Here is a 21,636-nt window from a genome sequence, read left to right as displayed (position 1 = left end):
ATTGTATCAAGAACAAGAATTTTCTTATTTAGAAGAATGAGAATAGTGGAGTAGGAATCAGAAAACTTGGGCTCACGTCGGTTTTTTTCTTCTGTAGATGTAGTGCTTTTTACCTCCAGAATTGTGTGCAAAGATGGAGAGGTTACAGAGTTCTCAATCAAACTCTAAAAATGGACTACAGTGGTCTTGTTGCCAAGTCAAGGTTACTAGTCCATAGAATACAGCCGTAATTTCTGTATACATGCACATTGGATGTTTGACCAAAGGCACACCATCTCAGCAAAATGAAAATTCTACTATCTTTATTACAGAAGTTCCCCACTTACTCAAACTTAGACTTCTTTTTTTTTTGGTTTTGAGACTTAGTCTTACTCTGTCGCCCAGGCTGGAGTGAAGTGGCACCATCTCGGCTCACCACAACCTCCGCCTCCCGGGCTCAAGCAATTCTCCTGTCTCAGCCTCCTGAGTAACTGGGATTACAGGCATGCACACCATGCCCAGCTAATTTTTGTATTTTTAGTAGAGATGGGATTTCACCATGTTGGCCAGGCTGGTCTGGAACTCCTGATCTCAGGTGATCTGCCTGCCTTGGCCTCCCAAAGTGTTGGGATTACAGGTGTGAGCCACCGCGCCTGTCCCAAACTTAGACTTCTGGCTAGTTTGAAATATAGCTGTAAATTGAGGTATAAATTAAAACGTACTTTTAAGAAGCAAGTAACTATCACAAAGCCCTTGCACTTTTCTGTGCAGCATCTGTGGAACTATCCTAACACACTTTTAGGTGTTAAAAAGCAAAAAGGAAAAAAATTAAAAACAAAATAAAAAAACATGGCAGCAAATCACAGCAAACCAACCAATAAAAAATTATAAGAAGACCAGTATGCTTTTGGTTCTTTAGAATAACATCTGAGACCTTTCTTGCAATAAATATTATTGAATGCCTTCTGTTTCTAGCCACTCTATTAAGCCCTTAAAGATCTGGCAGTGAGCAATGATCCATAGGCACTTACTAGCAGAAGGAATAGCAACAGTAAGTATGCCTACCTTGTTTTAAATTATGAGCCTTAATTATTAAGGAGAGCTTATTGTATTTGGTATAGTTTGCTTAAGAAAGCAGGACATAATTAACACATTTTAGACATATTTCTACTATAAATGGTGAGAATTCTGTGGATCTAATACCTGGAAAATTCTCGTATGTGGAACATATTCTCAACATTCTAGATAAATGATGCATGCATTACTCTGTCATACTTATGAGATAAAATATAATAAAAAATATATAAATTATAATTCTTACTATTATACATATTTCTGAATAAATTTTATAGCCACAAGGGAACCAACATGTTCCCCATTTAATATTATATCCTAGAAATTAATTCCTAAAACATTTTAATAATAGAATAATAGAATAGAATAGAATAGAAACTGTGTTATGCTACAATTTGCTAATAATGCATTTCCATTGACATGTTATAGAAACGCCACTAGAATGCATATTGATCCCACTGATACCTGATTTGAAGTTACTCATCAGAGGGATTAGTTACTGGGAATTTGTAGATCAAGTGATATTTTTCAGAGAAGAAAGCCAAGAATGCATAAAAGTCATTAGTTTATACAGACAAATTGAAATGGAAAATATGAATTTTTGAAAATATGAAGATACAAAGGCAAAATCATGATCGAATTTATTTTAGGTAATAGCATATTTGGCCTTATTATTTAGGGTGATGAATTGCGCTCAGGGTGTTATATAATAGGATACAGTAGTGCTTTACTATCTCACAGGATCTTTGCCCCATGCAATCACTTAATGCATCAGGCACCCTGAGCTATTGAAAACATTTGAAGACTGAAAATTAATGAAGTGTGCATTGTCAAATGCACTGAGGCTGTTCAGTCTCAGTATCTACCTATGGTATCTACCGTATCTAAAGAAACCATTACAGAAATTGCTCTTACTATTGCTGTAGTAATAAGTGCTTTCCCTGATTCTAATGTTGTCCCTTCCCCATCTGTTCCCCACACTGCAGCCAGAGTGATCTTTCTAAAGCACGAGTGTGATCACAACACTCCGCTGCTTAAAACCCTACATTGGCTCCCTATTTCCCTCAGGACGAGGGCCTTAAAAATAGCTTCATGTTCTGGCTCCTGCCTACATCTCCAAGTCTCGTCTTTCTTCAATAATCTCCCCTCCACCAACTGTGCACTGCTGCCCCACAACATGTATCCTCCAGCATCCCATCATGCCAAAACTGTTTGCAGTGTTCTCAGGGCAGCTGGTTATCTCTCCACCCTGTGTCTTTGCACAAACTGTCCACTTCACTTGTAATAATCTTCTTTATATTCTTTGTATGGCAGATTACTACTCATATTTTAAGCTTCTGATTTTTTTTAAGCTTCCTGAAATCCTTCCTCCCTGTCCCCAGCTACTCCCCAATTCCTATCCTTTCCACCTGTATCATGGCAGGAATTTAGCCCTACTTTAATATTTACTATACCATGAGTTGTTTTTTTCCCCAAAACTCGTTTATTTTGTTCACTAGACCATAGACTCTTTGAGGCCATGGTCTACATCTTGCACACTGATGCATCCCCATACTTTTGTGCTTGGCACAAAGTAGTTGCTTAAGTATTTGTTGAATGGATGCGCAATCCACTGTTTGATTAAACAAACCCATCATGTGAGGCAGTGCCATGGAATGGAAAGAACACTGGACTTGGAGTGAGAAGACAGATTTGGATTCCAGCTTTGCTACTTACTAGCTGCATGGCTTTGAGAAAAATCTCTTAATTCCCGAGTTTGAGACACTTTATCTATCAGACAGGAATATCTGTTCCATCTCTCTGCCCCACAGAGATGTTATGAAGAATGGAGAGGTCGGTGCATTTGAATGTGCCTTTTAAAATAGAAAGTACAGACATGCAAAGGGTGATGCGCTAGTAACTGGAGTTGATAGAGTCTGCGGTTTTGTTTTAAAAGTAAATGGGAATTGTGCATATGTAATAGAAACAGGCAATAGCTAGTCTACTGTACTGTCTTTTGCCTTGAAGGTAAGTTTTCAAATTATTTTGGAGATACTGTAAGAACATTTTTGGAGGGAAAATTATTTTTAGAGATGTTTCTGTTAAATATTTCCTTTCTTTTGTGTATATTCCCTTGAAAGAAGTTGACCTCCTTTCTGTTTCTGCTTTCTTCCCTAGAAGTGACTCATTCTCTGATCTGATAACTCATCTTTCAACATTGTGCTTGAAGTTCTGACATACTTTGCAATGAAGAAAATAGAAGTAATTTACTCCAGGAAATATGCCATTAAGTCTTTTGCATACTTAAGGCAGTAGAGATTCCAGAATCTCATTCCTGTGTTTTCCTTTCTGTTTCTTCTCAGTAGTTCCACATTTGCTCAAATAAGGGAATACAGCCCCTGTTAGCTGCAAATAAGCATAGAATTTTGGGTTCTTCTCAAACATGGAAGACATCATGCTGTCTACCAATTTTATTATTGTTTTTGTTTTGTTTTATTTTCAATAATAATAATAAATTCTTGCAAAAATAGAGATTATCTTATCACATTCTGTGACTGTAGTCAGTAGACAGGATGATACTTACACCTGTGAGGATACTTAGTACTTTCCGTCTTTTAGTAGTTGATCATTCGTTCATTCGTTTATTCATTCATGAAATGTTCATTGACCACACAACTGTGTACCAGGCACTATTCCAGATTTTCGGGATAAATTAGTGAGCAAAACAAAGATTCCTATTCTCCATGGATTTAGATTCCAGATTGATGCACGTCTTATCTTTTCTAGAGTCTGTGTCCACTTGAGGCAGGAGATGTGTTTGTGGTACCTTTCAATGTTTTTGCAAAGGTGAATATATGTCTTCGAGAAGGACACAACTAATTGACGGTGTCATTGTAGGAGAAAGTAATCCAATAGCTTAGGGGACAACAGGGAAAGAAGAAGGAGAACTAGCTTGGGATTTGGCTGTCAAGATGGATAATATGGCTATTAAATGGCACACTCCCATATAGATAATTGAAATAGACACTTGTTATCCTTTCAACCTTCTCTCATTTCTCTACATCCCTGATAAAAGAAGAGATTGAAGCATAGTGATTCACTGTGGACTTTAGAGTCAGATAGCCCTGGATTTCCTGGCTGTAACCTTTAATAACTAAAGAACTTGGACATACTGTATAACCTCTCTAGGCTCCCATTTTCTTATCTATAAAGTGAAGATACTAAGAGAACCTACTTTATATGGTTGGTATGAGGATTAAATAAAAGAATGCATGTAAAGACCTTAGCTTATGTGTAAACATTAGTAATTAGTAGCTTCTTAAAAGGATTCGTCCTTTAAGGTTGGATTTTCTTTTTGTTCTGCTTGAATGAAGAACCCCAGGATTAAAGGAAGAAAGTTATTAGTCTATAGTCACACAGGTGATAAGGTGGTAGATGCCATACTCTGACCCTCTAGCTCTGTGAGTTTGGCTGTACTCCATTGCCTCTCAAGGTGTCATCTTCCCAGAGCACAAAGAGAATAAACTTAAAAAGTACCTATACATTTGTTTAAAAAACAAGGCAAAACAAAACAAAACAAAACTATAAGCAAATATTGAAATCTAGTTACTAGTAGATTTGCTTTCCATAGATTATTAATTTTGAAACTACTTTCTGTGTATTCCAAGTTTGAACAAACAAGTATGTTGAGGATTATAGGAACCAAGTTTCTTACTATTGAGGAAAAAATTACAATTATGGAAAAAAGGGAGACAAGGTTCTGTGTATGTTGTTGGATTGTAATTGGAAAGACCAGTATGAGTGTGTATGCATATATTCATATAGGATACAGACAAATATTTATATTTATATTCACATTTATACACTTACATGTATATTCATATCCAGACTGAGTCCACCAAGGTGACCTAGAAGCAATGATTTTGCAGTAGCAATGAGCACCACCTAGTGACAGATCCTGATTTCTAAATACCATTCTCCATTAAAGGCACAAAAACAGCTGCTTGGTCAAATGCTGATTCCAAGACTGGTACAAGGACATTACAAGATGAGCCTGCAACATTTTGTGGAGATAGAAAGCCACATGAACAATAGAGACATGTCACATAGGAACCACCTTGAAAGGGTTCCCCCTGGCCAAATCCAGGATAAATTGAGCATAAAAATAATAATCATAATGGATTATAACCCATTCAATAAGATATGAATTCATGACTCCATGCTGATATTAATGAATTAATAAATGAGAGAGAAGGGAAAGCTCTTTCTTATAATACAATGTTAACTAACAAATAGAGAAAGAATGATGGAGTAAAAAAGTCATTTTTGGATGTAAAACTATTAGGTGAGAGCTCGATGAAGAATAGGATGTTTGCATAGTCTAGGCATCTCCCAACAAATTACCACTTACTTATTAGGTTGGAGCAAAAGTATTGTGATTTTTGCCATTAAAAGTAATTACTTTTGTGCCAACCTGATACAGAGAGGAAAGGAGTAACTTTACAGTAGAGAGGCCTGGGACAGCTCACCTAACTGCTGTTTTGCTGAGTCTGACTTGTACCAGCTCATGAGAGCCAATTATGTGTATTTCTTCCCAACTTGGTATTCAGTGATGTCACTTTGGTAGCTGAAAATAGAGCATGGTGGAAGTGTCTACACTGAAAATTGGTGAATACTACCAAAGAGGGATTTCCTGTCCCCTGGAGGCCTGTCGTTAAATATCGTCTGGCACACCAATGATGTTAATCAAGCTATCAAAGCTAATAGCACCAATATTGGGACAAGTGTACATTTTCTGTCTAAACTCACATCGGTACCCAGCACCTCCCTGCCCCTTCTATCTGTATTCCTTAATGATTTTCAGCCAGTAAGCATGTTATAAATTCTCACAAGTTTTTTCATACCAATATGCTACTATCACAAAGCTCACAAAATTTTATCTTAAAAGGGAAACACCTTTTAGCCAAAAGAGTTGTATGTCTCACATTGGAACTTCAGACATCAGTAAAAAGGTGAGTAGGAACATGGAAGGTGGGATTGGTGCCTCAACCCCACAACTACCAGGTCCTTGTTCCCAGACTTGAGCCTTTCATTTTTTCTGTCCCAGGGTCATTGTTGAGCTAAATTTAACATCATTAGAAAATGTACTTTAAACAATCTGCTTAACAAATCATTTTTGCTCTGTGACATGAACATTTTTTAAATTGCAAGATTTAAAATAATAAGTGATATGAAAAAGTTGAGTATCAAAAATATAAGCTTAATGCTTCAGTGCCGTTTCTAAAAAATGGCATGGTAAATATCATTGTGACCATTTTTAGAAAATGCAATCAACCAGAACTATAATTGGTAAAAAGGAATGACTATGCTTCCATGTATATGTAATCTGTGTTTGAGGCCTAGCCAGCACTTGTTCACTCTTTTAATTCTGAATTTTTATGAAGAAAACATTCACATGGCCTACATACGCCTGGATTACAGGTGATGTGAATAACTTGGAGAATAAAGGTGGATGTTCCTATTCTAGACCATTTGCTCCTCCTTTAATTTATTTATTTTTATTTATTTATTTATTTTTTGAGACAGGGTCTCACTCTGTCGCCCAGGCTGGAGTGCAGTGGTGTGGTTACGGCTCACTGTAGCCTCGACCTCCCTGGGCTCAAGTGATCCTTCTGTATCAGCTCCTTGAGTAGCTGGCACTACAGGCACACACCACCGCATTTGGCTAATTTTTGTAGTTTTTTTTGTAGAGATGGATTGCACCAGGTTGCCCAGGCTGGTCTTGAACTCCTGGGCTCAAGTGATCTACCTGCCTTAGCTTCCCAAAGTGCTGGGATTACAGGTGTAAGCCACTGATTTGCTCCTTTTAAAGATCAGCTTTATTGGGGTAAATTTAAATATAATAAAATATCACCAATTTCTAACTGTGCAGGTAAATATGGTTTGACAAATATATAGAATTGTGGAAAGATCATAGTCATAACATAGAAGAACATTTATATCAACCCAAAACGTGTCCTTGTACCCTTTTGCTCCCTGGTACCCCTCTCCTACTTCCAAATCCTGGCAACGCGGATCTACTTTCTGTCCCTTAGTGTTTACTTTTCTTGAATGGCCTGTGAATGACATCATAATATATGTCTTTGGTGTCTGGCTTTTTAAACTACGTGTACTGCTTTTGAGGTTCAGCCAAGTGCTGTATGTAGCATTGTTCCTTTTTATTTCTACCCTTCCTAGCCATGGTTAGACTATACCACAGTTTATCCATTGAACAGTTGATGCACATTTAAGTTGTTTCCCGTTTTGAGTGATTGTGAATAAATCTTTCAGCCCCATAACTACCAAGAAATTCTTTTTTACTCAGTGTTTTGAGTGGGAATTAAAGCAAACCAATTGGAGAGACTGGCTTGACCATCCTTCACCAGGCTCTCACACCAAGCTGGATTTGACTTTCATTTTGTTATGCTTTGGTAAATTTTCCCCTTATACCTTTCTTACGAAGTATTTTGCCATCTACTTTCTGTTTGGCCATTTTGAACTCCCTGCTAGGGGCAAGGAGCATGTCTTATTTATCTTTATTTGACCCAGTGCCTAGCAGAGTGCCTTTCACATAAGAGAGTTATGATAAATACTTAATGCATTGATTTACATTCTTCTCTAGTTGCTCCTTGAATACCTACGTGCTTTTTATAATTTTTTCAATCCATTGTTGTATTACCTCTAGAGCAGTGTGTCTGATCTTTTGGCTTCCCTGGGCCACACTGGAAGAAGAATTGTGGGCCACACATAAAAGACATTAATATCAATCATAGCTGATGAGCTAAAAAGGAAAAAACAAAAAGGCCCGTGCGTAAATCTCATAATGTTTTAAGGAAGTTTATGAATTTGCGTTGGGCCGCATTCAAAACCATCCAGGCCGCAAGCAGAGTAAGCTGTCCAACTGGCAGCCCAGGACAGCTTTGAATGCAGCCCGATACAAACTGGTAAACTTTCTTAAAACATTATGAGATTTTTTTTGTGTGATTTTCTTTTCTGTTCTTTTCCTTTTTTTTTTCCCAGCTCATCAGCAATCATTAGTATTAGTTTTAGTGTATTTTATGTGTGGACCAAGACGATTCTCCCAGTGTGACCCAGGGAAGCCAAAAGATTGCATACCCCTGCTCTAGAGTATGATAAAATAGGATTCCCCAAATAAAAACATTTTAATCCTACCTCTGCCTTTAAATCATTCACTATGCAACCTATAAGCGGACTTCAAATTCTTTGTGACCCTTGGGGATTTTTTAGTAGGTTTTTTTTTTCCAACTGTAAAGTGAGAGGGTTTGATGAAACACATTTGAGGTTCCCTTTTAGTTCTAACATTCTGGGAAGTTATAAAAAGCCTACCAAGTCAGAACCTGCAAGAGAGGAGAGAAGGCAACATAGGAAAGTGGAAGGGGAAAGGAGGTTGGAAAGCAAGACTATGTCATGTTTCTAGGCAATGAAACATAATGTATAGTTTCCCAACTAGAGGGAAATTTGGGGAAGGATTCAAGAAACATCAGTTGATGTGTAACTCAACATTTGTTGGTAGAAGTCTTTTAAATTGTTTTATTTTATAAAAAGGACTTCAATTATGACAGTAGTTCTTTTCTATAGTCAATTTATTTTTTATTTTTATTTATCTATTTTGAGACAGAATCTCACTCTATCACCCAGGCTGGAGTTCAGTGGCACAATCTCTGCTCGCTGCATCCTCTACCTCTCAGGTTCAAGTGATTCTGATGCCTCCGCCTCCCAAGTAGCTGGGATTAGAGGCATGCACCACCACGCCCAGCTAATTTGTGTATTTTTAGTAGAGATGGGGTTTTGCCTTGTTGGCCATGCTGATCTCTAACTCCTGGCCTTAAGTGATCTGCCCACCTTGGCCTCCCAAAGTGCTGGGATTACAGATGTGAGCCACCGTGCCTGACCTATAGTCAATTTAGAATATGGGTAATTAGGCAGCTTATTCTAAAAAATGATGGTGAGATTGACAACCCCTTTACATTGGGGAACTGTAAGTACCAGTTTGTGATGGGTAGTTTCATTTGTGACTGTTATCTTGGTATAATTATTAATAGCGCCCCTTTCACTTTCAGATGGGTATTGGTGTTGGAGAATGCATTTATGTCACCCAATTGTTAGGGGTTGCAGAGCCCCAGGTTTCTATCTCTGTCTCCTGCCCCAGCAGGGGGTCTGACTTGGGGATGGTCTGACAGGGCTTTTTGTTTTTTTAGCTGACTCCTTTAGCAGCACGGTCTCCAGCTGGCAGAGCCGTTAGAACCATTCTCTTCTAAGCATCTTTTTCTAACACGTCTGAAAAGTTTTTGCCTCCTCTCGTAAGACTTAAGCAGATTCTCCAGCTACACGTTAAGATAGCAGCCTTTCTTTCCCCTATGACAAGAGTATAACAACATCCAATCATGAAATATTCACCGCCCACTTCCTGTGTGCCAAGCACTGAGGCTGGGCTGAGGGTATAGAGAGACAAAGATGACAAAGGAAGCAGACATGTTAAACAATAACTAAAGTGTGATAAATACTATCTTTGTACGATGTACACAACATATATTGAGGTCATTCAGGGAAGAATAGTTAATTCAGGAGAGAGGAAGGAGAGGGGAAGAATTTTGAGTTAGGCCTGAAGGGGGTAGTTGTATGTATACATCTTACAGGGGGATTGAGTGGGCAGGTGGAGGGGCTTTCCAGGAAGAGGAAGAGACATGTGCAGTGATCCATGGCCAGAAAATACATGGTGTGACTGGGGAGGCAAAAAGTAGCCTAGTCTGACTATCCATTTGTTGTATATACTGGTTTGGAACTGAGTGCGATGCAAGACCTTGGACCACATCCCGGGGGGAGGCATTGTTATTAGAAGTACCAGACAGGACCTTATTTCACATTTAGCATGGACCCCCGATGATTCCATTTGAGTGAGATGTGGCTGTATTTTCATTCCAGAATTTTACACTACAACATGACCACATGCATTGACCAATTTTAATACAGGCTTTCCTTATGTTGCTTTATAATTAGAAGCCAGTGAATTGAAGTTCCACAGCGGTACATAGACTAGTAGTGATAGCTTTATGGAATTGTTTATTTTTAGTTTGGCAAAGGCTAAGCAGTAAATATCTCAATTAGTAAACTAAAGCAGCATGGATGAGAAATGCCCGCAAGGAGATCAGGAGTTAGAAATAACTAAGTCAGTTAATTGAAGGAAACCCTCATATCACTTACCCATATTTAGAGTTTGAAGAACCATCCTAATATGTGTGTGTGTGTGTGTGTGTGTGTGCACATGTACATGCACACACACACTGTCAGTATCCACAGTGCTGCCAGCATTGAGGTCCTTTGCATTCCCCAGGTTCTAATTGTTTAGGAAGTTTCTCTCTTTGGAGCCACCGTGCTTGGTTATTGACCCAGTGGGATAGGTCAGTGTCCTATCACAGTACGACGGGTTGTTGTCTGACTACAGAAGCTTTTCATCCTGCAATTTCTTTCAATGTGACCCACGAGGGATTTTATTATGAAGTGCTGGGGGAAGTTATTCATATTCATATTTGTATTCATATTCACATGATATGGCCTGATGTGTGAAGATATTTAGTGAAAACATGCAATGTGGCACTGCAGAATCATTTACTCGCCTCTAGATAGAGGCTCCTGCATTATATTTAAGATTCCATTTTAAGTTTAGAGTGAAAACAGAGGTGGTCTACAAAGCTTAGTTTTACGAATTTAAGTTTTGTTCCTAGAGTTCCAGTATCTCTAGGAAAGATTGACCACTCAGAAGATGAAGCATTCATTGGTAGTGTAAAACATTAAGAATGTTAGAGAAAAAAGGTTTGTGTTTTAAAGTTACAAAATACCATTATTTAGTTGTTATGATGTTTTGACACTGCACACTTTAGTCCATTTGGATTCATGGCGCGTATTTGACATTGTATGGAAGGTTGTTTGGATCTTCCCCCTAAAGTGGGGGAGGGTCAAAGGGTCAGTAGAGAGGTCCTTGTCTTCTTACGCTTAACAATTTACTACGTATCAGCTCTCTCTGGTCTATAGGGGACATGATGGGGGTTTGTGCATCTGCAGATTAAATTTCTGTATGTCTCCTCTCTGTTTTGCAGACAGGAAAAAGATAGCATTCAGCAGAGCTTTAGCAAGGAAGCAAAGGCCCAAGCCCTTCAGGCCCAGCAAAGAGAGCAGGAGCTGACACAGAAGATACAGCAAATGGAGGCCCAGCATGACAAAACTGGTAGGTGGTAGGGAAAGATTAGAGCCTGGGCACTCGCTCACAAGCCAGGCCCACGCCTTACTGTGAAATGACATCAGGAACACCTGTAACCTTTGGCTGGCCGAAGGGAGCAGATGCTAACTACACCGGAGATTCCGAATTACATATTAGTTAGCGTTTAAAAGAGAAAATGGAAAGTATTGCCCACTGTCTGTTGATTTCAGAGTGCTGCTCTCACATCTGTTGCACCATCTGGATTATGAGTTTATTTACCTGTGTTCAAGAAACGTAAAGCTGAGAGAGACCACAACAAAGTAGAAAAACAAAGGGCTTGTTTTTGGCTGGGTTTTCAGGCACACATGTTATATAAAGAAAATAGCATCAGAAGCTCTGCGGGAAATGCTCTGAGCTTACAGTTAGAGTCTCCTGAATAGCATTGAACAGTTCCCACAGTACACACATTATAGCTACTCTAAAAGCCTAATGAGTTTGCTTCAGCATCCAAACTGGAGAAAAGCTTTAGCCATTAATCGGTTCTTAATTCACTGTCGCAGCTGGATGTAATTCAGTGGCTCCAAATTGATATGTTCCTTTATTTAATCTTTGCAGCTTCGAACATTTTTAGCATTTGTATGATTTCCCCACCTCCCCCAACCCAATCTAGAATGATGTTTAATCCTTTGCATTCTTCAAGTTCTCACAACTGCTGTTAAAATTCACTAATACAAGGCACTGACCACAGCTGGCAGCTTGGCTAAAAATTGCCATCTTTCATCACATTGGCACTGTTCTGCAGACTGAGTTGGCCAGTAACTCTTTACCTTTAATTTGAAAGTAAAATGCACTTTGAAAATAGACAGTTTGATTTGTTCAGTCAGAGCATTATGTAGTTTCTTTCACTTTTGAGTTGTGTGTTCACAGACAGTGTTAGTCAAAACAAGACAGTGTCAGTCATTATAATTCCACACCACATACTCCACACTGATTGTACTATTAAAACAAAAGTTTAATTGATCCTGTCTCTTCCAGAAAAATGTTGCTTAATTTTAGTGCCTTGATTTATTTTGATTTGTATGCTATATGCTTTTTGCCAATCATTGGCTAAAATTGAAAAGAAATAAAGGCCTCTTAAAACTTATGCTTAGAGGTAATTTTCATATGATTTAATGTATTAATATATTGTATTTGATGACACAGTAAGAAATTATTTCTTATCCTATGGGTGAAAAATTGCCAACAGGCAAGTCATTAAATAATCTATTTACTTATGAAGAGGCAAATGTCATATTGACTCACATAATTCCCTCTAGCACTTTCAGTAGAGATTTTCTTCCAACAGCATTTGGCCAGAAGAAACGAAAATTCACCAGGTTTAGTAGATGTTTTTCCTCTAAAAACAAAAAGAGGCAATTGTAGGATAAATTATTGTTTTTGCCCCCACTGCTAGCATGATCCTAGTGATCAGAGTCTTGGGCAGAATCTAAGCACTAGATTAGAATGTATTTAACTGTTAAAACCGCCTTAAGAACCTTTCCTTTTGTCTTGTACACACATACACAAAATCACACTGTTTTCAATTTCTTTGACCAGATCTCCATTGAAGCTCATGCTGTTGACAATGAAATTAAAATTCTAAAGAAAATACACATTTTTACCTTCATAATTAGAGAAGTGTATGCAAGATTGGGGGTGGTGGTGGTAGTAAACCATGTGTGCAAATATGAAACAAAGCATGAATTACAGTGTAGAAGAGAATTCCTCGATGATTTTAGTTTTGAGTTATCTGGTTGTGATAATTTTTGACACTCTGTTTATAGTAAAATTGTCAAAATAAAAATATAATATCTTGCATATTGCAAAGATATAAGCATCTATTCTTCCACTTGAGGTATTTGACACTTTATTAACATGTTAAAATGTTACACCAAGCTGGTATGATGAAAAATGTTTCTGGTGTATAATTATGTTGAAAATAAATGACTCCCAAGATTGAGTGTCTTTCCAGATGATAAGTCCTTTGACTTAGGACACTGAAGGTGATCTGGTGGCTTATTGGAAATGTGTAGGGGTCTAAGCACTTTACCACTCTATGTATGGAAGCACTGCAGAGCGACAACCATAAACATCTTATGTTCGTGGGGGTTTATTGTTATTTCTAGAAAATGAACAGTATTTGTTGCTGACCTCCCAGAATACATTTTTGACAAAGTTAAAGGAAGAATGCTGTACATTAGCCAAGAAACTGGAACAAATCTCTCAAAAAACCAGGTAGGTGATGTTATAGAATACTTTCAAGAGCACTGTTTGTGTGATTACTCTAATTTTTCCTTAAAAAACATCATTTGCACTGTTTTATAGTCTAATGTCAAAATTAGGTATCTGCTGATGTTTTCTTTGAAAATATTTTCTACATATGGACATTTTCTTAATTGTCCATACGCTTTTATGTTGTTTCATGATTATGTGTATGTACTATTATTTGACGTTTCAATGTTTAGAATTGAAAACTGTGAAATTTCAGGAAAGAAGGATCAATATGGTAATAACATAAAGATGCAGATAAATCAAGCAGTTGTAAAATCTTACATTGGTATGGTTAACACATTTTAATCTATTGTTACAATTCACCATGAACACAAAAGCTGTCTTTAGGTTAAATGATAACAGATGAAATGTGTATGTATAAAAATGAAAGGAGATGGTACTTTGAAATAAATAAACCAAAACTATTCTTCCCTTCCCCTAAAATTGTTATATTTTAATAGAACAGCCATCATTCATTTTATAGCATACTACTCTTTTATAAATCCATTGATTGGAATCTTAATGACTTTTTTCTATACACTTTCTAGTCAGATTATCTCAATGAATAAATTATTTCATATTCTAAACTGCAAGAAGCCCGACTCTCCATCTCAGCTCCGACAGTAACTGAATAATCTTGGACAAATGTATTTGACCTACTTGGACTATAGTTTCTTCTTTTGTAAATGAAAGACATTGGACAGAATCACTTTAAATTGAACTATAGAAGGCAATATTCACATAACTGATAAGATGTCAAATACTACTTTATATGATAACTCAATGAAAAAATTGCCTGTGTGTCTTCTCTTCTGCATTTTTCTGAAACTCACATAGATCTATTGAGAGCAGGAAATATGGCTCAGCAAACAAACTACTGACCTAGATGTTTCATTCGGAAAGGATTTCTGGGAGTATCAGGACATATCTGATCACTCTGAGCTCCATCTTGGAATCCTGCATCAACAAGCTGTCTTAGCTGATAGAATCCCCATCCCTGAATCTTCTGGGGAATCAGAGGGCTCATGCATCCAAGTCTCCCTGCTCACCAGGAAGGCAGAGGCTCCTGTAACCACCAAGAATGTACTCTGACATGCGCACCTTCCTAGCATATACTAAGATTGTATTTTGGTAGGGGAAAACCTAGGTGCCAAAATACCAGGTATTTCAAGGAAATTTGACCAAGAAAACCGAATGATTTTGTCATGAAAGAGACCCATAAAATATCAACAGTAGCTATTCTTAACCAGAAATACTTGATTTGCACCACATAGATCCAAAAGTAATTTGTTGGAAGCAAACAAACAAGATTGTATCATTTAGGGATAAAATGATATTAATCTGGGTTTTATATAAATGTCTTAGGTCTAAAATTGGTTTGTGAATGATTACTGATCTTGCTCTCCAAGGAGACCTAATTAGGGAAATTTATTATATAAAAGAGACAAAAAGGTGCTTGGTATATGTTATTTAATTCTCACCACAACTTGAGGCAGGAATTATTATCTTCCAGATAAGGAAACCAAAACTGTTTAAATAACTGGTGAGTGGGAGAGCTACGGTTCTAACATAGGTATTTCTGGTTCCAAAGTATATGTTCTTTCTTATGGTAATTACAGTATTTTACATCTATTGCTAAAGAAAATTCAAGCCACAGTAGTTATGATGAGAAAGTTTGGGAAGCAAAAATTAACCTTTAAATTTCCGTGGAGAAGTAAGCGTCCTTGGCATGTAACGGTTAACTTACTCTGTGCCCCTAGGCCCTCTTTTTCCTCCTCTAGATCTGTCATCTTAGCCTGTACTGGTCTAACTCAGCACCTCTATTGCTCCTCCTGCTTCTCATTCCTCCAGCTCCTGAACACTACTTTGTAAATTGGATGTATTCTTTTGTATCTGACATAGATGGCACTTAATGAATAAATGATGAATGAATGAAACAAATAGGTGTGGTGCTATTCGCACCTCCTGATCTGACTTCTGATGCCAGTCTGTCCCATTGTTGATGGCTGACAGTGTGCAGTAAAGAACACGTGGCAATTCAGAGGAACTAGGTTTGAATCTCACTCTCCCACTTGGAGCTTTGTAACCTTGGGTACATGGCCTCATCTCCCCAAACCTCAGCTTCTCCTTCTGTAGAAACATTTCTAAAGCCACACTGCAGGATTGTTATGGGAATTAGAATTGTGTATATAGATACGCATACATACACGTATCAAGTGCCTAGCACAGTGCCTGACACATAGTAATACACAGTAGCTGCTATTATTTTCACTGGTGGTATTTTTAAGGGTCTTGACTGGTAATTTGGGTATCCCTTTACATAGCTATTGTCTTTGCCAGGGAAAGTCTGACTGTCATTTTCCGACGGACATAAGTCTATGCCACAATGAAAGCCTTTTTAAAACAGCCAGATCAGGAAAATGTGGATCTAGTTGTATTTTGTAACTCTGATGAATTAAAGCAGGCACCTACTCTAACTTTACAATTTGACTCAACCAAGGCTGGCAAGTAGTAAACACTTGATAAATTGTTACTTACTATTTTTAAAACTCTCAAGCGCCCCTAAAACTTATGAAAAGTGCATTTTGTGCGCCTCACAAGAAAGTAGTGAATAGGACAAATTGTGATTTTAGGGTTGTTTGTTCTTAATTTCTTTTAGTTCCAGTTTCATTTCTCCCTGGCTTCTTACTATGACATTTTCAATAACTCATTCATGTTAAGTTTTACATTCCATTTTGATGTTACCTTCTGCTTTGAAACCACCTATAAAACTTGAAGGGCTTAAACTGCTTCTTTTAAAATACAAATTATTAATGTAGTAAACTCTGAAGAAGCCCTCCAGGAGTGTGCCTCTGCATACCCCATGCCAAACTATTGGGATAAATAATTTTCCCTGTGCTTTGAGGTAAGGAAAATCTTGGAGTTTCTAAAGTTTTGTCATTGTGGAAACTCAGTCTCCAAATTTATAGTTATGCAATCCATATGGTAATTTTGGTCCAGCTTTTCCTCTGAGTATTACAGTAAAATTCTTCTTGAAAGTAAGTGTATTTATTTTGTATTGAGCAATAATTAAGACATATTTTTCCCTCCTCTGTTACTAGCAACATTAAGAGTCTTGTTTTTCAAAATACCAACTAAACAAATAGATTCCTACCATTTAAAACAAGATTTTAAACTCACAGATCTAGTCATTTGACTGAAGCCCATGCAGAATGATGGGAAAGCTGACAGCATGGGCTCGGCGTGCACGTACTCCCTTACTCTCTGCCCCAGCTTCATGCTAGGCTGCTCTGTTGCTCTGTGAAAATGTTTTGAAATGGTACCTCCGTGTGTGTGTCTGTTGTATGTGTTTTCTCCCCAAGGAGACCGTAAGTCGCATTATGGCAGTGACGACTGCTTCTGTTTTCTGGAAGCCTCCATAGTGATTAGCACAGTAGTTTGCATGCTGTGTGTACTCCACACTGCACGTAGTGGTGTCTGTAACCCCGGGGTTTGTGAATGGCACGTCCCATTTTAAAACTTAAAATGAACTGCCGATTCTGTGCATGTTATATAGCTTGTTTTTGACCATCAGGCAAGAGAATTAATTCCATTTTGCTTTTAATTGGCACCAGGCAGACATTCTGGCTGATTTTAGTTGAAGCTCACATAAACTTTCGCTATCCTTCCTTCTGTATTCCCCAGTACTCTGAGAGCTTATTACAGTTATGGGGTTGTTTTTTGAAGGAGGTAAACGGAGCTATTTAAATATCTTCGGTACAACTGTGATTTTTCTTTATCAAAGTGAAGGAAGTGTTCTCTCTCCCCACGCGCTTAGATGAATCAGCAGTAAAACGTTGCAGTGCGGTTTGCAGTGCTATCTAACACCTGGCCTGGGAGAGCTGGAAGGATTGGGTGCTGGCAAGGAGTGAGCCTCTGCCAGCCACAGAGTGGAGAGAAGTGTGTGCTAGGTTTCAGCTTCCACCTCTTGCACACTGAAAAGAACAGGATAGAGCATAGAACCAGGGTCTATGTGGTTTTGCTTCTTTCTTTTCTGTCATTGTCACTTTCTGGGTTGTGAGGCTTGTGGACTGATATCTAACACTGCCCATTGTGTATTTGTGATTTGCGTTTTGTAATTAAGAGGAACAATGGGAGTCCATGGGGTCTCGTTATATATAATGGTTGGTTTAATTTGTTTCACTTCTATCTTGTTAATTGTAAATTGATCATTAAGATTTGAATTCTAATCTGTCACCAGGGTTGTGAGTATTGAGGCTAGAGCAATGATCCTGGTTTTAATCACTGATGATGAGAAACAAATTTTATAATTTTGGTACATATTGCAGTTTATATATTTTAACACTATACTTTATGGTGTTATAAATATTGTTAAATGACTTTTAGTGTAGTTTTACTGTGTGGACTATAATGTATAAATTATATTACTGTTTTGGCAACAGTAGGTATCCAACTGTGTGAGTTTAATTGAGGTGAAGAACACACACCCGGTTGAACTGTTTTTTTCCTTTGCATGTTTAGATGATGTTAGGTTGGGATACTATAAAAATTATATTTTCTACAAGAGGAGACTGATATTGGCCTCTGCTAATTGTTACCAAAAGTCAAACTAGAACCTAAAAGAATAAAAAATTAAGATATTGTATTTCCCTTTGAAAGCAATTATCATTTTAATCCAAATTATAGTAGTAAAATATATTTCATGCAAATGCAATTATACAACATAACTGGTATATAAAAACACAGGGGAAAGTTCATGCTTCTGTAAAGCCAGAAATTGCCTAAATTTTCTATGAAAATGGATTAGAGTCAATTATCCTTTTATATGACACAGGATAATCATGCCAGAAATGTATCTCCGAACTAACAGAAAACTTGTAAGTTTACTCTTTGAGCTTTGCAAACTACTAGTTCTAGGAACATATCATGAGCTGCAGACAGAAAAAGGATGATGTGCAGGCATATATGTCAAATTTTTATTGAAAACTGGAAGTTGGTAGGCAAATTACAATTATAAATAAAGAAAAAAACAAAAATATGTGAAGCAGAAAAAAAGATTGTTGCAATACACACTTGATAGTGATGTGTACTTTATAAATAACATTTATATTTTTGGGATTATGTAAGACATCCTCAATGCAGGGAATTTGGAAAATACAAAGAAGAATTAAGGAAAATTTCCTGTGCCACTACCATCTGGAGATAACGATTCTTACCTCTGATATATTTCCCTTCAGTCATTTTTCATGTGTATGTCTGTGTACATTTACAGTGATTGGGATTATACCGTATATACAGTTTTGCGTCTGCTTTTTCATTTGATATCTAATGAACATTTTTCTATATCAGTAAATACTCTGAAAACAAAACTTTATTAAATGATTTGCGTGTATAAGAATTATTAGGCTTTTAAGATGCTTCCAATTTTTAACCATTTTTGAATAATAATACAACAAAAACTTTGTACCTAAATCTAAATTTTTGATTGTTTCCTTAATTGCTGGTCCAAGATGATGAATCCTTTTAAGGGTGTTGATGTGTTTTACCTTGCTGAAGTACTACACTAACTTCTAATCACTGCATATGTAGCCATATTAGTAAATAACATTACAAAGAAGTGAGATTTTTTTTAAAAAGAATGAGAGGCAATATTGCACAGGTGGGTGGAACCACCCCTTTAGAGGTGGACTAAGTAATATCTGGGCTTGACTACTTGGATGACCTTAGGCAAATTATTCAACTTCATGTTTACCTCACAGAGAAAAGAAAAGAAACCCTTACAAGTACCTTATAGGATTAATTGAGATCATGAATGTAAAGGATGGATTTCACTGTTTGTTATACGGTGGCATGCAGTAAATATTTGGTGGTAGTATCTGGTTTTGTTGTGCTATTTTTTGAATAATAGTGAAATTGAATATGTTACAAATGTTATTGATCATTTGTATTTCTTCTGTAGATATTTTCAATATTTCTTATACTTTTTAATTGGAATTTTGATGGAGAGTGCAGTTAGTGTTTCATTAAATTATGCTTTTAATGTTTATTTGTCTTATTTTTGTAAATAATTTCCTGTTGTTTACATTGATTTTAATTAATAAGCTTTATTTTTTAGAGCAGTTTTAGGTTCACAGCAAAACTGGACAGAAAGTACAGAACTCCTATATATTCCCTTTTCCTTCCACACACAACCTCCCCCACCAGTGACATCTACATTTTGTTGTATTATGATTTTTTCAAAATCAGAATGAATTTATTTAAAACAAATAAAATACATATCTATTTTAAAAATTTAGAAAGTATAGAAAAGGATGAATAAAGAACAGAGAAAACATTCGTGATCCTACCATCCAGAAATAACCAATATTAATAGTTGGTATGCATGTCAAAATATTTTTCTAAATTATAAAATGAAATCACATTATACATGCTGACTTTTAATGTTTTCCCTTTTTTACCAATATGTCACAGTTTTAGATCAATAAATATCACTTATAAATAGCCACATTATCAGAATAAGTAACATAACCAAGCTCTTGTTGATAGATTTCTTGGTTAAGTTTCCAGATTATGGGTTGCAAAGAAAGGTTGTTTCTAGAAACAATGCTACAATGAATACTCTCACACAAACCTATAATATATTTTAAACATATGATTTTTTTATGCATAAAAGTTTTGTATTTTTATATTGTAAAATCTATTTTTTTCTTTGTGATTTTTCTTTTTAAAAGTGCCTTTTGCTTGGAAAGTGCCTGAGAAAAGATCAATGTTCTGCATTTTTTTCTAATCTGGTTTAAGGATTTTTTTTCTTCTTTTGAAATTTATTTTAGTGCATGGTATGATAGGAGATACTAATCTTGGAAGGGATACCAGATCAAAAATTTATCATAACTGCCTCTAAATTCTTTTGTATTGTATGTGATTCTGAAAGGAGAAACGTAAGTCATTATTAACTCCTTTCAGACTATTTCAAATATGGGTAGATTCTTATTAGGAGAAGCAAATGTAGATTGAGCACTTGATCTGAACTTGAAAATGAGATAATCCATGCTCTCATACAGAATATGGTAGGAAAGACAAGGCACAGAGCACAATTTAAAAGAATAAATTATAAGCTAATGTATGCATAAAGGCTAGAGGTAGCTTCAAAAAACGTGCTGACATATTGAGAACTGCAAGGTATTAATCAGGGCAAGCTTCCTTTGGGATGATATTTGAACCAAGATGAAAACAAAATGAAGAATGAGATGAACTAAAAGCAAGAGTTTTTGCTCCATACACGTGAGCAGCCTGGTCCTTGGGATGAACAATTTGTAAAGTAAGATTTCCCTTAGCAAATCCAAATCCTTTTCTGACCAGGAAGAAAAGGCTATCTTGCCTACTGGAAGAATTCTTTCTTTGAAGGGAATTAATTTTATGTCAGGAGTCTTCAGAAAACAATCCAATCATTAACCTGAAAACGACTCATAATCTACAAGAGTTTTAAACTTTCCATTCTAACTGATTAGGCATTAGGGCATGAGGAGATGGTGGCAGTAGGCAGTAATTTAGAGTTTACTTAATACAAGGAAAGGAATATAATTTTTCTTGGATAAACATCTTTCTGATCTTCAAATTTTGAGACTTGGATTGTCATCTAAGACACAAAAAACAGGATATTCCCATTTTGCTCAGGGGAGGTCAGTCTTTTTTCTATTAAGACCTTCAGTGGATTGGATAAAGCCTGCCTGCATGGACGGCAATCTGCTTTTCTCAAAGTCTACTGATTTAAATGTTAATATCATCTAAAAAACACCCTCACAGAAATGTCCAGAATAATGTCTGGCCAAATGTCTGGGCACCATGACCCAAAGAAGTTGACACTTAAAATTAACATTAAAGAACTATTTTTATTTTAACCATGTGCCATTAAAATTATGTTAATTAAAAGAAACTCTGTTATAGAAATTAGGCCTAGGGTTTCTTCTTTGACAGCATAGTGTTTGGCCTATAACAAGCACTCAGTAAGTATTTGTTAAATGAATGATAGTCTTTTAAAA

The 21,636-nt window shown here is 36.7% G+C and overlaps 1 protein-coding gene across 17 annotated transcripts in view; it reads left to right on the top strand.

The window, feature by feature from the left end:
- SDCCAG8 (SHH signaling and ciliogenesis regulator SDCCAG8) overlaps window positions 1–21,636 on the top strand; it is a 245,554-nt gene that overhangs the window by 148,734 nt on the left and 75,184 nt on the right. For 15 of the 17 annotated variants that reach the window (XM_055380726.2, XM_004028678.5, XM_019032290.4 and 12 more), the window contains 2 exons: window positions 11,187–11,314; window positions 13,453–13,561. The exons of the other annotated variants lie outside the window; for them this stretch is intronic. In XM_055380726.2, coding sequence (XP_055236701.2) covers window positions 11,187–11,314; window positions 13,453–13,561 — 237 coding nt within the window. The remainder of the gene's footprint in view (window positions 1–11,186; window positions 11,315–13,452; window positions 13,562–21,636) is intronic. 17 annotated transcript variants of the gene reach the window in all.

The sequence above is a fragment of the Gorilla gorilla genome, chromosome 1 (assembly GCF_029281585.2).
Source record: "Gorilla gorilla gorilla isolate KB3781 chromosome 1, NHGRI_mGorGor1-v2.1_pri, whole genome shotgun sequence".
Classification (NCBI taxonomy): Eukaryota; Metazoa; Chordata; class Mammalia; order Primates; family Hominidae; genus Gorilla; species Gorilla gorilla.
The sequence above is the reverse complement of the archived record's forward strand: the minus strand, read 5'-3'. Positions and strand labels throughout refer to the sequence as shown.